This window comes from Orbicella franksi, chromosome 10 (assembly GCF_964199315.1).
Source record: "Orbicella franksi chromosome 10, jaOrbFran1.1, whole genome shotgun sequence".
Taxonomy (NCBI): Eukaryota; Metazoa; Cnidaria; class Anthozoa; order Scleractinia; family Merulinidae; genus Orbicella; species Orbicella franksi.
The window spans coordinates 25,439,843-25,457,349 of NC_138154.1; the positions used below are offsets into that span (position 1 = coordinate 25,439,843).

General features: G+C 38.1%; 1 protein-coding gene and 1 long non-coding RNA gene across 2 annotated transcripts; both read right to left on the reverse strand.

The window, feature by feature from the left end:
• Positions 1–10,426: 10,426 nt before the first annotated feature.
• On the reverse strand, positions 10,427–11,598 carry LOC145499373 (uncharacterized). The gene is made up of 2 exons (XR_014050922.1): positions 11,209–11,598; positions 10,427–10,715 (listed from the first exon to the last, which is right to left on the reverse strand). It is a non-coding gene; the product is annotated as an uncharacterized LOC145499373 (long non-coding RNA).
• A 3,534-nt stretch (positions 11,599–15,132) lies between these two features.
• Positions 15,133–17,507, reverse strand: LOC145501770 (uncharacterized). Its single transcript, XM_081481164.1, has 2 exons — positions 16,193–17,507; positions 15,133–15,193 (listed from the first exon to the last, which is right to left on the reverse strand). Exons 1-2 carry the CDS (start codon positions 16,639–16,641, stop codon positions 15,133–15,135), a joined length of 510 nt encoding a protein of 169 aa, XP_081337290.1. The 5' UTR covers positions 16,642–17,507.

A 17,507-nucleotide genomic window follows, 5' to 3' on the forward strand; every position in this document is an offset into this window, starting at 1 on the left:
TTGTCTTTAATGAGACTGGAGGCTAAATGAACCGCCAGGTTTTCAAGTCACATGCCTCCAGCCCTGTTATGTCTAACTGTAGGACAGGAGAGATGAAGGGAGAATTTAAAACAAACTTGTGATAGAAAAATCATCTATCCTTTCAGTGGAACATGAAATTTATTCATAACATGTATCTAATGCTGCTCAGTACCAATGTGTCAAACAAGCTTCAAGGTTCATATTTTTGCAAACAAAAACTAAATTTCCCACTCATTTGATCCTTTTTCTAAAACTGTTCATTCACAATTTTCTTTTTCCACACTTAGTGTAAGAAGTGAAATCATGCTTTCAGTACAGGAATTTAGGCTTGCCTCTTACACAGATTTCCCTTAAAAACTACAAAGACTACGTACAGAAGTCAAAGCCACAAGAAATCTACAAATTGAAATTAACTCCTTTTCCATTAAATGCAGTTCCATTCATTGTATTGGTGGCCAAGGTAATACCTAGCACAACTATTTATCAAGATTTCCTGGTTATAAATAGAAGCAATCAAGGTTTTCAGGAGACTGGTTTAAAATGCAATCTGTGGTTCTACTAAAATTAATTTGGGGGAGTTTGTTTTTTACGATTATAATTTGTAGGAACTAATTTTTGCAGTTGTCAAAGACTCATCTGGTTTTTCTTGCGGGGTGCTAATTTTTGCAAACTTCGAGAAGTCGTAATTAATTAAAACTAACACATTTTCGCATTTCGCATTTCGCAACATGTAGAGAAGTAAAACACAGTAATCCAGAAACCAGTGTCACTATATCACAACTACATCATGCTCTATTGTGGAATTTTAGATGCTATTCTCGATGGAGTACCTTATTAAGACGATCTTTTCCTGAACCTTCTTTTATTTATTTCTGAACATTTTGATTCTCATTTCATTGTTTTGTTTCTGAACAAAAAAGATGTTTTAAATAAATGGCAGCAACAAGATTCTACTTGTGATGTTTGTATGTACAATTTTGCCAGTGGAGTAAATTTTTGTGAATTGCAAAAATTAGAACCTGCAAAAATTTAGCACCATACGGTAGTACCTAATATACATGCACATGTACCTTGGGTCTTGGATTGGGTTTCTTGGTGTCTTACCCCTCTGAAATTTCTATATTTCCAGTGGGTGTTTCATGGACCCCCCTATCCCCAGAATTGCCAAAGGATGCTTTTAATTAATTAGTTGGTCCCCCACCATCAATAGCTAGTCATACATGTAGTGCCCAGTACTTATTTTGAACTGAATTTCATTAATGTGCATAGTACAATGTACATGTAGTACTGTATGTACTCATTTTAGTTTAAAAACAAAAACCTTCCAACAACAGTATGGATGTAAAATGGACTGCCTTTGATTTATAATTATTGCTCACATTAGCACTTATATTAACTAAAAGTGATTTCATTGTCAAATTGCATTGTGCATCCTCGCTGTGCATAATTCATTGAGACATTAGTATGCATAGGCAAAAGCATGTACAAACACAACATTATGAGATTTCTTTCAAACTAAGCTCAATATGGAAATGTTTGTTTCCTGCAAAACGAGCACAGCTTGACTATTCCATGCTTAATACATGTATATGTAAAGCAACTATTAGTAAATGAATCTAAATAAAGTTCTTATGAGTTCAAAGGGCTTCCAAAATTAATGTGGTCAAAGGTGACATAGATATTTGCACAGCTTTTTCTTCTGCCATATTTATTACAAATCAGTGACAAATTAAGGAATTTGGAAGAGGTCCCTTAATTTTAGAGCTTCAAATTTAAAGCCAATTTCAATCCAGTAGGAAATTGATTGACCAAAATACACAATTTAGTTTTCAACACAAGTGGCTGTTTTCTACAAGTTTTTCTATATGATGTACAAGTTCTGATCTTAGTGCTTTATGTACACTGTCAGCTAGGGCTGTTCAATGTTTCCTCTTTTAGTTTAAGGTAGGAAAGGTGGTGAGTTGACACCTGTAAGCCTAAAAGTTTAACTGTAATTTTAGCAAAAAAAAACTGTTTCTGCTGCCATTCTGCAGTACTTCATCGTCCTTGTAGGGCAGAATCGAGTTAAACATTAAAGTAATCAAAGGCCACCATCAAGCAAATTGTCACAGAGATGTTTCAATTGGCATGCACTAAAACCTGAAACACCAAAACAAAGCCACTGGTGTAAAACCACAGAAACAACCGAAAAGACCAGAACAACTGGAAATATATAACAGTTAAAGGGATTCACAGCCTGAGCAATGGAACCTTGTCCTCAGGTTCTTCTTGCTACCATAATTTTTACTCATCTCCTCTCCCACATGATAAACAAAACTCGTGTGAGTTGTTTTTACCACTGCTTCTTGTGTTTGAGACAAAGCATTGAAAGCACGGTTTGACTGCTTTGTGCTCTATGTCAATTAACCAGTTTATTGATGGAGAACATCTACTAGTAGACTCTCCCTGCAAAGAATCAAACATTTCTGATACAAATTGGCTGAGATTTCATCAGAATTAGGTTGAGTTAATGATCACTTGGCTTATTTGCATATTTTATAAACTTCACTTTGAATATCTATGGAATGAAGAGAGATACATGAATTTAAAAAAAGTAAACAGTATTTTTCCTCTTGTACAGACAATTTGTTCATGTTTTAAAGGATTAGCAAAGATCTGAATTTCATCATAGTGGAGCACTTGAAGACAAATTGATAGCAATTGACAAATTAAAGACTCTTTCAATCTGAAGATAGGTATAAATGGCAGAACACATTCTGCTTTAATTTTAGCAAAAGTTTTGAGGCATCGCTCTGCTCATCATTTAGCCTCGTGAGATGAGAATTAAAGAACAGAGATAAGTCCAAGAATAACATTTAGGATTCTATATTTGTAAACACTGTGCTCTAAAATAAACAGATGGCCTGGCCCAGGTTGGTAAAAAAGGTTGAAAACACTATATCCACTGGACTATCCAGTCGTGTGGTCTGTTTTGTCAAACACTTTTTTTTGCAAGACTAACCTGCTGGATAGCAATTGGTTGGGTGGATAGCATTATCCAGCCTTCAAACAACCAGGGCCTGGTTTCAAGCTTCTTCATGTTCATTGTTAACTTTACCTTGATGATGATCATGACCAGTTAACTCTTCTCTAAACGTTGCTGGTCTTTTATCCATATCTGTTCAAGTTGGTGGTCTGCTTTGTGATGAGCCTACCAGAAAAATATGACAATTTAGGTTACTGCAGACCTTCAAGGGCCTATTTTGTCCAAAATTAGTTTCTACACCAAATTCAAGACTTCTACTTTATCTGAATTTTCCAAAAAAAAATATTTAAAAACTTAGAACACAAACGAGATATCCACAAAAACATAAATTCTTAAAACGAGTCAATTAACCGCAAACTGGATAAGCCAATTAAAATGTGTATCCCTTGAGTTGAGCAGTAACAATTTTTGCGGCAACTGATCTTATCCACAGAGTTGTATTTCACTTCTTTTGTTAATCCCTCACATCTTGCAATTTCTCAAACAGAAATCTGTACTTCTGTTGATTGTTTTTGTCTCTTAAGTGATAGACTAAGCAGTTTAATTTGCACGGTCTTTGCGTTTCCACATTTGAATGCAAGCACAAATCAGACGCGAATGTTTCATGGATGCCCTGCTGTAGCTTCTTCTGGCACAGAAGTTGATTGCTGCAGAATTACCAATGAGTCTAATCGCTGATATCTCACAAGGCAGGTTCTTAAATCGCTCCTTTCCTCTGCCTCGAAGTGTGTTTTTCCATGTTCTAGTAGAACAAACAGAGTGATGAATTACACTTTTAGTTTTTTTTTTTTTTTCATTGTGTAAATATGTGCACTCGTTTCTGCTTGCCGAGTAGGCCTGTTCAAGGCTATTCTGCTATCATTCCGATTTTTACCCTTTTCCTTCTTTACTATTTATCTGCTGAACAGATTCAGTTTATACATGTAAGTTGCTGAATGTTTCATGGCAGACTTTGCTACTTCAGATGTAAGATAAAAAGATATACTCGTGTACATATGTAGATTTATCAGCTTTTAACAAAACTTGGCCAAAATGTTAGTCAGATATTAGCACACCAAAGTGTGTGAGGCTTTTGCGAAAATCAAAATATTTTTCCTGTGACGTCCCATTGAGTAACAGCAGTCAGGAAATTTTCTAGGGATTTCCTAACTAATAGAAATATTGAAAAAGCCTCATACACTTTGTTAGCCCATCATCTCCTGATTAATAATGTCCAGTCAGTTTGGATGTCTGCGGCAACACAAAGGCTGGTGATTCAGTTTAGCAAGTACAGTCATTTTTTAGTTTTAAAGCTAACGTGTACCTATCAAAACAAAAATAGCAGAATATTTTGTCATTTTTGGATTTTACAATTAATTAGCTTTACAATGATATATAGTTTACCGTGGTTACCTTCAGAGCAGAGCATCAAGGAAAGTATTTCCCTAAAGGTACCCCTGAAGATCTACATTGTGTACAGTAACCTTAAATTTACAATCAGTTTGTTTGCAATTATGATATCTATTTATGACTAACTTTGAAATTTCACTTACGCCAGCTTGTTATCATCGCAAGTCACTTCTACACATGTACAGTGTACACAACAATAGCAAACAACAACTACAGTTAACTGCTCTTTCTATGACTATAATTGAAAAGGTCCAAGGATTTCACGGTAACAAACGCTTTCGCACTCTAAAAGACCTACACTGACTACATTGCCCAACAACTAACTACATGTAAAGGCTTCTAGTAATTCTAACAGGGAAACAGATAGAGAGGGAGACTGCAACTGGAGGAGGATACAGAACAAACTATCAAGTCAAAGGGTTAATACTAGACACAGATGGAGCGACCGGCCAGGAACACAGGGGATTGGAGGGGTTTTGTCAGTGGAGTACACAGGGTTCAGATCCAGTCAGAATTGTTTCCAGTACTATGTGCCGTTACCATGTTTTAGGAAATTGGTAATCAATGGAACTAAAAATCTCTTTCTCACATCAGCACTTTGCCGACTATGAAATTGTAAAAAATATTTATTTATTTTTCAGTGCATTTTATCTAACTATCATAGACTTCTTCAGGGAGTTTTACAAATGTATGCTAAACACCTGTGTTTAAGCCATACTAGTAGCTGTTTTGAGGGAGACAAACCACAAACTATAAGGCTTGACCAAATTTTTACAACAAGGAATAGGCAAAGTGCTGTGAAAAATTTTTGCGAAGTGCAACTAAGTTGCGAGGCCACAAATTTAGCCAAAACCATGGACACCTTTCTTTATTAGCGATAACATTGTCGTAGGAGAACAAATGCACTATACATGTATAATAGGCCCTTTGCATGAGCCGGTCACATGGTACAAAATCACACATGCTGGGACACAAGTTGCACAGTGGAACTTACAAAACAAAGCAACTCGTACCAGTCCACCTTGATCTTGTTTTGGAAGTCCCACTGTGCAACAGTAAAACTTTCTTGGATTAGCAGGATGAATCTCATTGCCAATGTCACTGCTCAGGTACATTGTATAGAGAGAACACTGTATACAGTATTTACCCACTGAGAACACTTTGTTCTGTAGATAATTATAATTAATTTAATTTATGAGTAATCAATTTTTGTGCACGTTAATTTTGCTAGTTCTTTTACCGTTAAAATCCGTTTAACGTACATTCCTGTAAATATAGTGCAAATCCAAGGCCACTTAATTTTGACCTGGGCAACTAACAAAGCAAGGACAATGGCCTGGCTGGCCACCAAGCACTGGAGCTGATTTTCAGCCCTGGTATTTATTACAAAGCTGTGATGATGCATGAAATGCAAATACACTGTATACTGATTAGAAAGTTCTGTAAAACATACATGTAATGCGTATACCATTTGGTGGATCACGGCTTCAATAGTGAATATTTGTTCCAAGTTTCCTTCAACAGTGACATCACAAAAACAACTAACCACTGCACTACTTATAATCTCTTCAAACTGGATCCATTATGAAGAAAGCTGTTAAGTAATTAACATTATAACTGACGAAGCAGGGATGCCTGATCAAATAATTCAATACATTCTTCAAATTATTCTTAATTTTAGCCATCAGTAAAAATCCTTTTGAGCAAAGTATATAGCGACTTTTCTAACATAAATGCAGACCAATAGAGGGGGCCAAGCATCTGTTTTGGACAATTAAAAGTACATTCAGTGTAAAGGCAGCCATATATTAATCGATCGAGTGTTAGTGGAGGGTGTTTGTGGTAACTAATGCGAGCCTGTCAAGACGCTAAGCTAAGATGCATGCTTTTAACTTGCGAAGATAAATTAAATTAGAATTCTTGAATAAATCGAATTTGAGGCATACACTGTATTAAGCTGTATTAATCAGGAAATTGTTTGAACGTAATAAACTCAAAAGTATTCAGAAACACATTAGCTTCACGTTAAACAAGTGTCCACAGGGCCGGAATGTGGGCAAAATTAACAACTGTTAGTAAGAAACCTCTCAAGTAATAAAACATCCAGTAATTTTTAGCTCATATTCTACATATTTGTTTCGGCAAATATGCTCAATCATTATATGACTTGTCTACAAAGATTGATAAGGACCTTTCATGTAGCCTGAAGGCTACAAACAAACCCAAAGATCAAAAACTCTTTGAACGCTTAACGTGCGATAGCAATGGTACAATGCTGCCATTGCAGAGTAAAATCTAACTGAGACTGCTATCTCAAGGAATGGAACATGGGATTATTTCTTCTAACTGATCATCATACTTTTGATTTAAGTCGGCTCAAACGGTTGATATTTTCAGTTATAAGATGGCTGTTCCTGACGAGGAAGCAGGCCCTGGGAACAATACGATACTTTATTTTCGAACATTTCCTGCCTGTTTATAGCTTTCATGATGTAACATTGCATGCCTGTCAAGCCTTTGCCCCAAGATAGATTTTGTTCTTCACAAGAATAGCCTTTGAGGCAAATGCATGGCCTGTTGAGTACCAGTGAGTTAGCCTGTTATATATATTTATCATACATTGAACTCACTATTGGTAACTCTTTTCTGATTGGCCAAAAACATACAGTGAATTTTCGAAATCAGTGCCTGTGACGTCATCCAACTGCAGATTATACAATAATCATGTCAAGGACTCTCAAGGTCATGGGTAATCATGTCATGTATAACCGCGGTGGATGATTTCTGAGGCGTAATCGTGTCAAGTTCACACACTTTATGTTGCTTGCCGTCAGTGAAGAAGCAAAAACATAAATTCCATTTTTTTTCTTCAAATGTATAATAAAACAATTATTAGATTTGGTTTTTGTGATATCCAGAATAATCAAGGTCTTGGTAAGGATTATCAGCCACAGCCTTAGGCTTCAGCTGATAACCTGTACATGTACCTCGACCTTGATTATTCTAGATATCACAAAAACCTCATCCAATAATTGTTCATTATCATTCAGCTATCGAGATTTTAATTGTAACAGCTAGCACTTCTGAACAACTCCCCATCACCCTTGTTCTTTACATTTTGGGTTATTCACTTGTCATCTTCCTCTCTTCAAAATGAAGGAACAGAAAATGTTGGTACAGATAAAAATGCGTCAACTGTAGCTTCCATACAGAAAGGAGTGAAGGAAAAAGTTGATACCAAGGATTGACAAAAACCTCACAGACACTCGGCTGGAAACTCGAAGTGAAACCACAAATTAAATACGTTTTACACTGCAATCGAACTAGAGAAATAACAGGATAATTTCACCCAAACATTCTATCAAAACACCCAACATAATTTCAGGCAAAAACGATGGACTTGACGAGGCCAAGGCAAGAGAATTTGAAGCCAAAAGTAATTTTCAACATTCGCTTCAAGGCGGAAGTGATTAGACTTCCTTTGCAACACAGACGAGAGCATTTCTACAATTAAACTTCACAAAAGTAGTTACTGTTAGTATACATACCTGGCAGCTTTAGACATGATCATCAAACAACAAGTTGAAGAGAATATTTTGCCCAACTAACGTCGCCAACCTACATGCCATTAGGGACAGCGCGTCTCCCAACCCCAAAATGCATCGGGAACGAAAGAATATCGAGATCGAAATGTATTGTGGGCCAAAATATAATCAGATAGTGGGAGCCTGGTCTCTAACACTTGAAACGCCTGGTTGATTTCAGCTTTAAAACGCAGTTAGCGACCACCAGCCCACGTTTTCTCGAAATATTTCTGAAAGGAAACACAAATTATCCCTCGAACGTCTCAGTCAGAGAAATTTTTGCTCATCAGATCGGTTGTGCACCACGGTATTTATTATCTTGCAATTCATTGACCTATTTGTTACTAGTAAACGAACCTTAGCTTGTGTTCTGTATGTAGAAATTATATGTAGTTTCTTTAATTTGATTAACAATAATCATAACGGCTTGTCGTGTATTTAATGCAGTAATACAGAATTTCATACCGTAATTCCATTATAATTCCACACACATACCAACATTGCAAGCCTGAAAATATATAATATAATATATAATAATATTTATCTGTTTTTTTTTTGTTTCTGCATGTAATGTTTGTTTCAGATTTGTTGCTTAAAAGCAGTAAAAACTCTAGAACAATATGAAATAACTATATGACAATATTGAAATGACAGTAGATGTCAGACATGTACTCAGAGTCCAATTTTCCTTAGAATGTTACTCGAGCCATGTATGGCAAAAATATTAAATTAATAGTAAACTTGTTGCAAAATCAATATAGTTCGCACTGTGCCGTTCAGTGCTTACATGTACATGTACATACATATATCTGTGGTGGGGATCAAGTTGATAAAAATCCTATGGAAATGAGCTAATTGATCAAATATTTATGCAAAGCACGATGCCCAGTATTGTGATAGCTCACTGAAATTAAATGTGTGAAACGCAAGACTAGTTTCACCTCATGCCAATAATGATTTCACATGCTTATCCCTGTTCTATTTTACAGAACATCAAAAACATGGTCTAATATTATTATTAATACAAGCTGCTGGAATAGTCTTGAATGACTGCTCTGTCCTTTTTTTGCTAATAACAAAATGATTTCAGTTGAAAGAGACCTGGCATGTTCCATATGGGTTGTCCAGAAACAGTTAGAATCAGCTTTTAAAATTTCACTAGTCTGACCTGTAATGATTTCATATATTTTCTAGTGTGAAAATGTTTCCTGCACTAAATGCTCTAAATAATGACATCATCTTCTCTACTTAGCACAGCATCAAACAAACAATTTTGCCAAGGGACCTGTAGATCCAGGTTTTCATTATCCCTGGTGATCTTTTTCATTTTGATCAAAGTAAATTATGACGATGTTCTTCACAATGAGGAAGCTAAAGACCTGTGGATAACATAAGCCAATATGGCAGTAGCCTGCTAGAAGGCTAGTGTCAGGTTACACAGTTATCTCTAGCTGTTCAAATCGTCATGAAAACATGTACAGCCTGCTACTGATCATATCACAAGGGCCATTTTAGAGATGAAAACTTAGGTCAAAAGGTTTCTAAAAGCACTCTTCTATCTTTGTACTACACTAACCACATGTCCTGCATTTTTCATGGGGCAGTGCATTTGGTTCATGTTAGAAGGAGTATTCCTTTCCAACATTGTTGTCTTTCTGTTGTTAAAGGATTTTGTGTTTGCAAACATGTGTTGTAAATATCAGAATAGTACTGGAAATGGGTCATGAAATAGGGTTTTACACATAATGCTCAAATTTGTTGTCATTATGCAAATGCTTGATGATCAAAAAATCTCACTATATATTATGCTTAAAAGACACCGGCCAGTTTTTGTCACTGTTATTCCCGCGTAATGCTAGATTCTTTTGCCTCGCTATTATGCTCAAAATAATGCCAGCACAATGTGTAAAACCATATAATGACCACTAATGGGGGTGAGGGAAAGATAGAGTGGTCATCAGTGGAAGTTGTGGCACTTCCACAATAAACAAACTAAAAATTTGTTTCACACTGACAAGAATATGGCTTCGTCTCTGCTCATGGGCGACACAAAATATAACCAGTATTGGGTCAGGTGTTGCAAGAAGATCGATTCTTTGACCACTGGACCCGTTAACCATCAGAAAAGAGGGCTGTGCAAGGCTACCACAGCTGCATTCACCAGAGTAATAACACCACATGTATCAGTGCAACTTTGCAGGGAATAGTTACGGCATCGCCAGTCACATTCATGACCCTGCCAATTAGTCGCACTGGGAGAGTGGGCAAGCACCAAATGACTCTTTTTGTGCGTTCCAACTTGTGGAATGTACCGTGCAAAATCATTGACGACATCAATGATGTCTGGGGGAGGTTGTCAAGCCAGCATCTTACAGTATATGATCTTCATGAAAGGTCGCAGCTCAACATCTACCAGTGCCCAATGATTACCACCATTTTGAGGGTTGCCAATGAAAGTTTTGCCATTCCTTTGTCCCACATTCAGAGTGAAAACCAGCCTTTTTAATGGTCCAGGGTTAAGTAACTTAGCTTTTCTCATCATCTCATTGTAGATATTAACAACGACATTGGGCATAGTAGCATGGTATCGTTTTGCATGTCATTAAGCTGTTTTACAACCCATGTGACGTGATCAGTATAGACCCAGCCTTGCATTCCCGATGCAGCAAGACAGGCAAGCTCATCTGCAGTCAATCCTGTTAATTAGTAACAACATGATATACTTTTCATCAGGCTTTATTAAATATTTTCTAAGGGAGTGGGGTAATAGACCTGAAAAAGTGGAGTTGGAGTAGGCTGCTAGCGGACAAAGATGTATATAAGATTATAAAGTTCTAAGCGTCACTGGTTTCTAATTCAACAAAACTGTGATACTGTATTGGAGATGGCATCCCCCAAACCCCCCCCCCCCCCAACCCCCTTTCCACCCTTCGACACCATGTCTAAAACCCTAATCGCATTTTTTCAGCTACAAAATAAGCATATCCCATTTTCTATTTTACATCATTTTACTTTTTCGGGCCCGTGCACGCATTTTCGTTTTGTTTATCTTCAAAATTACATAAACTTTATTGCATATTTTAGCCGGTTCCAGTACTAGTTCAGGATATACCTGGAAAAATAAGCCTACACATCACGACATCACTCCACATGAAGTCATTTCTTAATTTTTCTTTTAAAAAAACTTACCATAACTTGGTAGCATATCGTCAGTAGGATTGTCCCAGATCATGGCTTTGAATTTGTCGATCGATTTCTCGCCGAGTTTTGGGCTGGCGAAAAGCTTTCGAAAACCACCTCATCTCAGTATTGTAAGCACTGGGTTTGCCCTGTCGACGGCTCAACTTTGCAAGGATCATTCTATACATAAATATTGAACAATGCTTGGAGCAATTCAAGTGAAAAATTTTATTCAGGATTTACCTTACCCGCTAAAAATGATAAAATTAACCAGGCCTACTAATGTTAGAGACCAGGTTCCCGCTGTCTTGTTATATTTTGGTCCATAATACATTTCGACCTCGATATTCTTTCGTTTCCAAAGCATTTTGGGGTTGGGAGACGCGCTGTCCCTAATGGCATGTCGCCAACCTTCCAAGCGTAGCAAGCGCCTCCATGTTGTTCTCGTCAGCACAAATTTTCCCTTTCGCCTGAGACAGGGTGTCTCGTTCCAGGCTCCAACGGTTGGTGAGTAGCCTGCTGACAATCTCGTTCCCAGAGCCTTCGTTACCCTTGTCCAGCGGAACGGGAAACGAATCTGCTAACGCAGACGTATTTGAGGCCAAGTGACAGCCGGAAATACGTTTGCGTACAATTTAGTCCGGGAGCTTGTGTATTTCTATGGTTGGCCATTCGTTTCAAAATTACAACAGGGTATACGCGGGTTTTTCTACCGCGTATACTCGTTTACATACGTTACGTATAGGTTTTAAGCCTGTATATACGACCATTTAGATCGCGTATATACGCATTTTTAAGGGCCCACATATTTGCGTAAACTCAAGCGCGGGGATGTGCGAAATAAATGCCCAAATATACGCGTCCTACAAAGACCCATATGTACGCGTGCTAAAATGCGCGGATATGCGGGTCTCATAAATTACGTTGTATATGCTCGCACGAAATGTGCCTTCTGAGAGAATGGCTGTTCGTGTGTGACAGCAATGAAAATTACTTTAACTTAGGTGGCGGCAGTGGTAAAATTTCTTGTTTTGATCTATCTGTTACGTAATTTTTGTAACTGCAGCTCTCCAGAGACTGAACTTCTAGAAACAGTCATGCGTCTTTTAAATGACTGTTCAAGATTTTGTCCTCACGCTGATTGTCGTGAAGTTACTGTGGATTATTCTGTACATCGTTTAGCTGATTCGTTGGACAGAGGTGCCCAAGCGAATGCTGAGAGGATACGGCCTCTAGAATCGCTGGTGAGACAAATGCAACATTTACTACTTAGATGGGAAATGTTTGTAATAAAAGAAGTTTCATGCACCTCAGTCCTCCCATTAGGAGGACAGGATTATTATTGCCTTAACTAGAAGGTTTAACTGGGCGTCAATTCTGGAAAGAAATATGTAATGCAAACAGAACAGATCGATTATGATGGTCGGTTCCAGGATGCCATTTTCTGCCATCTGGTAGAACAGGGTATAGTAGAACTGACCGACTCCAATGAAGACTTCTCTCCAAAGACACTCAATTCACTGGGTGTGTACAGACAACCCAGCAATTTTGCTTCCCCTATTAAATCCCCTGTACCATAGCATAGCTCTTCCTACCCCTAAATTTTCATCCCCTTCGTCTGAACACACTCTAGAGGGCAATCCATAACTTTGCACAGCAGCTAAGAAGAGAGTGAGCCCAGTCGCAGCAGAATTGTTTGCTGCACAACTTAAAGTCTAAAAACGGCAGTGTTGAACTACCTCGTAGGTCCTCCTGGGTCAGTTCGAAAAAAACTTTCCCTTACACGCTGACGCTGAACATAGATATTTCTACTTCACAAATGAACCAGCGTGATACTGATACCAGAATTGGGTAATCCACGTTAGTCTTATTTCTCGAATGATCAGTTCGTCTAAATCGTATAATAACATCGACTGGAGAATGACTGAATGCTTCTAACTCTACGCCAAAGAGTGGCTCTGGAAACTTATCTTGATATCTGGGACGTTAATGTATGAATCATGTTGAAATTCACCACTTTATAAAAATGGGTTTTCATTTTAACAAGCAAATCTTATTAGCCTCGTTTCCATGCTGGGTCAAGCACGTGACTTAAATTATTGGATATCAGCAATTTACTCTCTTTAGGGCTGTCCAATAAGTACATCTGATGAGTTAGACCAAGATTTCGCCCAATGGATTGATCCTAATTTCATTCATGTTTCTCAGCCTCGATTTCATTCTTTATCGATCACGTGACCCTTCTTAATACTTATAACTAGTCGGCTGGCTTTAAGATTGCCAATATAGTAATTCTGGTAAGTTTGGTTGAGATTCCTTGAATCAGAAAGACGTTTTGGTGACTTATAGCTTTTCGGCCTCGTTTCCATGTTGAATTACATTGGTCATTATTCAGAATTCCATAAATACTCTCTTACCGCTTTACAAAATTGTCAACAACATTTTTTAGGTTCCTTGTGGTCTAATGAACACTTGTAGGCCACTGGTTTGCTTTCTTCCAAAAATGCCCATGAGACTAATTTATCATACATATGCTCCCGGACTAATTTTACTGTTTGCCTCATTGCTTTTACATTTCTCGTAATTACATGGTATGTGTGTGTGTGTGTTGGGGGGGGGGGGGGGGGGGGGTCAGCGTTATGCGCTCTTGCAGGGCAGGGGAACACTTCCGGCAACCGTTGGAATTGGCCCGAATTTTCATATCTTTACCCGGCCCACTTTATACGAAAGCACACTTCGCTCTCCGATTGCGCAAAAAGGCTCGCTATGGCATCAAATAAAGCTCAAAAATAATTTAGCAAGTGTATATATATTCTATGGTCGTTTATCATGCGAATGACTGTTGGTGAACCAGACAAAATTCCTCATTATATAAATAAACATTTTGGAATATCAAATTAATGTCATCAAAAATAGAACACGATTTCAAACTGAACTCTCCCTTCCTATTTTAAACTACTCTTTTTTCGGTTACGTAAGATGCGTTAAAGTAAAGATTTAATCCATTTTCGAGTTTGGAGACAAGTAAGTTTTTGCATAACTGTCGGAAAAAAGACGATCCTAACAAATCCCCTGGGCCGGACCACATCGCGCCATGTATTTTAAAATCATGTGCTCTGGAACTGGCACTTCAGTGTCCCTCATATTAAACAAATCGTTCTCTACCGGCCTGCTACCTGAAGACTGGAAAAACGCAGATATTACACCACTTCACATGAAGGATTCTAAATCCTCAAGAGAGAACTACCGCCCCATTTCCCTAACCTCCATAGTTTGCAAGATCGGAGAAAAAATTGTTTTTGATCGGATAAATAAATTTTGGCAGGATATTGACCTAATCAACAACAATCAATTCGGCTTTCTGCAAGGAAGGATCTACTGTGACTCAATTATTATCGACGTTTAATGACCTGGCAAAATCGCGAAACCTATCCATTGCAACAGACGTCATCTTTTTAGACCTAGCCAAAGCTTTCGACAGTGTACCCCATGAGCGGCTACTATTAAAGCTGAAAAGTAACGGCATTAATGGCTGTTTACTAGACTGTCTTAGACACTTTCCTACAGGTCGCAAACAACGTGTAGTCGTTAGAGGAACTTGCTCTCGCCCCATGTAAAGGAATCCAAGAGGGTCTTGGATTCCGGATTCCACATCGTGGATTCCGGATTCCGGTGACTGGATTCCGGATTCCATGCCTATGGATTCCGGATTCCAGACGTTCCGAGATTCCGGATTCCAAAGGTTTTAACTCTGATGTTCGAATTCATTCGTACTGCGATAGCAGATTCTGCTATTAAAGTACGAATTGAGTAAAAAAGAAAATACCATTTTCTTTTCAATATATCAAAATGTGTTAATATCCTTAAACTGGAGTTCATACGGCATCAATTAAATTAACTTTTGATAAAATAATTAACTTGTTGGGGTACCTGTTAAGAAGAGGCGTCTCTGAAGTCCACTGAGTAATCCACAGCGTTGAAGTTATCTGACGAACTGTTCTCATCAAAACGATTATATCGTCAACAGAACCAAAAGTAGTGGGAATTGAAGTTTGGTGCTTTGAATGTTCAAATTGAAATCGCCTGCTAAAACTATTTATTTCTTTATTTCAGTGTTTAGCCAATACAGCTACTAGTACATTTTAAAAACAATAGCCGAAGCCATTTGTTGCAGCTACTTAAGAATTGGTTGGTATAAATTTATTTACGTAAAATGTCCATTATTTTAGAGTTCCGTAGGAATTTTTATACAACAAAACAATAACTAGAACATTAGTAAACCTCGTACAGTCTTATGCCGCTGTCTGACACTCAGTGTTTTGTTACTGCACTCTACTTACAATCTTCGTGCAGAAAGCCCGTTCCCGTGGATTGTACTGTAATTTACTTCGCGACTTGTCGATCTCCCGCACAATTCTCGACAATTTGTTATTAAAAACTCTTGTTATATTCCCTAAGTAGTTTCATGCAGGAAATATTTGCATAAAAATATATAATTCATTGGCCAAAATTAGATCATTTTTTGGCTTAGAAATTTGTGGAAACACCAATATGTTCACTAACTTCAGATAAAAATACCCTATTATCATTTCTCCGCTTGTAATGAAAATGTGGTTTATGACAAGCAAATAAATTCTCCTTTTTTCCCCTGTTAATTCCAAGGAATAAACGTTGAGAATGAATAAGTGTACAACCCTGGTTTAATAGTTGAAACACGCACGAATGTCACATTCGATGACATCTTCACAGTAACTACTTAGTGAACGACCACATCCCTTTTCTCCGTTCGTTGCTGACAACTGGCAAAATGCAAGCCGGAGGTGTTTTGTCAAAATTTACAGGGTTAAGGAGGGGCAAACTATTCGAAAAGCTACGCATTTCAACTATTGAAACCAGGCTTGCTGATTTTAAGTGTAAAATGATCGTAAATGATTGGGCTCAACCTAAAACGAAACGCGTTGTTCTTCACCCTGATAAGCTTACACCCTCCAACCTTGGTGGAAGTGACTGCCCTGTCATTTCATGGTGATCATCATGATTTGGCATCTCAGCTTCATTTTCATTCTCGCTGTCATCTTCCTCTTCGCCAACATCTCCATTTGCAATCCTGCTGAGCCTGATGTCCTCCTCAGGTGACACATTGACAGTTAACACATTTCCAGACTTTTCACAAGTGAAGTCAAGTACGCTGGCTAAAATGCACTTAGGAGAATTTTGATCGCAAACGTCGCCGGAAGTGTATGTCAAGATATCTTCCGTCTGGTTAAGCCATCTGAGCGGCACTTTGTCTCGTAGAAAATTTTCGCCATTTGCTTTAACCTGAACGTCTTCCAAGAGAATTGCAAGCCAATATGGTGACACTTCTCTTCTTCGGTTGTGTCTCACAGCAACAACATCTTCCTTCTGGTAAGTGACCTGCACCCTCACATTCCTTCCTCCCATCTCATCAAAGTTTTTACAGAGAAGGTTTCGAGAGGTAGGATTCCGGATTCCAGAGGTTAGATTCCGGATTCCAAAGGCTGGATTCCCGATTCAAAAGGCCTGGATTCCGGATTACAAAAGCAAAAATATGTTGGATTCCGGATTCCGGATTCCCTTACATGGGGCGATTGCTCTGATTGGTCGTCTGTCACCTCGGGTACACCACAAGGGACCATTCTTGGGCCTTTATTATTTCTACTGTACATCAATGACATAACCGAATGTGTGTCATCCACTATTAAACTCTATGCCGACGACACTAAAATTTACAGAGAATTAGTCGACCCTTTTATTGATACACAGCTTCTTCAAGCAGACCTCAACAATCTCAACGAATGGGCTTGCAAATGGCAACTACGTTTTAACGCAGGCAAGTGTGAATCTATGCGTATTACACATTCACGTAATAAATCAGTCACCAATTACTCTTTTGAAAAACCCCTTAAAGATGTGGATAGCTTCAAAGATCTTGGTGTTACGATAACAAAAGACCTCTCATGGGGCAATCATATTGCCATAACCGTGAATAAAGCCAATAAAGTTTTAGGCTTAATCAGACGCTCTGTTGGCACCGCTAACTCAAACGTGTTTTCCATTCTGTACAAATCTCTTGTACGGCCAATCTTGGAATACGCGGTACCTGTTTGGAGCCCTTATCTCGCAAAGGACATTCATGCTTGAGAGAGTGTACAGAGAAGAGCATCGCGACTTGCTCTTAATCAACGGAAAGGGGAGATGTCGTATGAAGACCGTTGTCAGCTGCTTAAATGGCCTACTCTATTTGACCGTAGAATATATTTATCTTTAGTTGAGTGTCATAAGATTGT

Coding starts and splice junctions, on each gene's coding strand:
- LOC145501770 (XM_081481164.1), bottom strand. CDS start 16,641: ATGGGAGGAAGGAATGTGAGGGTGCAGGTCACTTACCAGAAGGAAGAT. Junction 15,194..16,192: donor GGGCAGTCACTTCCACCAAG/GTTGGAGGGTGT, acceptor TGATGAGAACAG/TTCGTCAGATAACTTCAACG.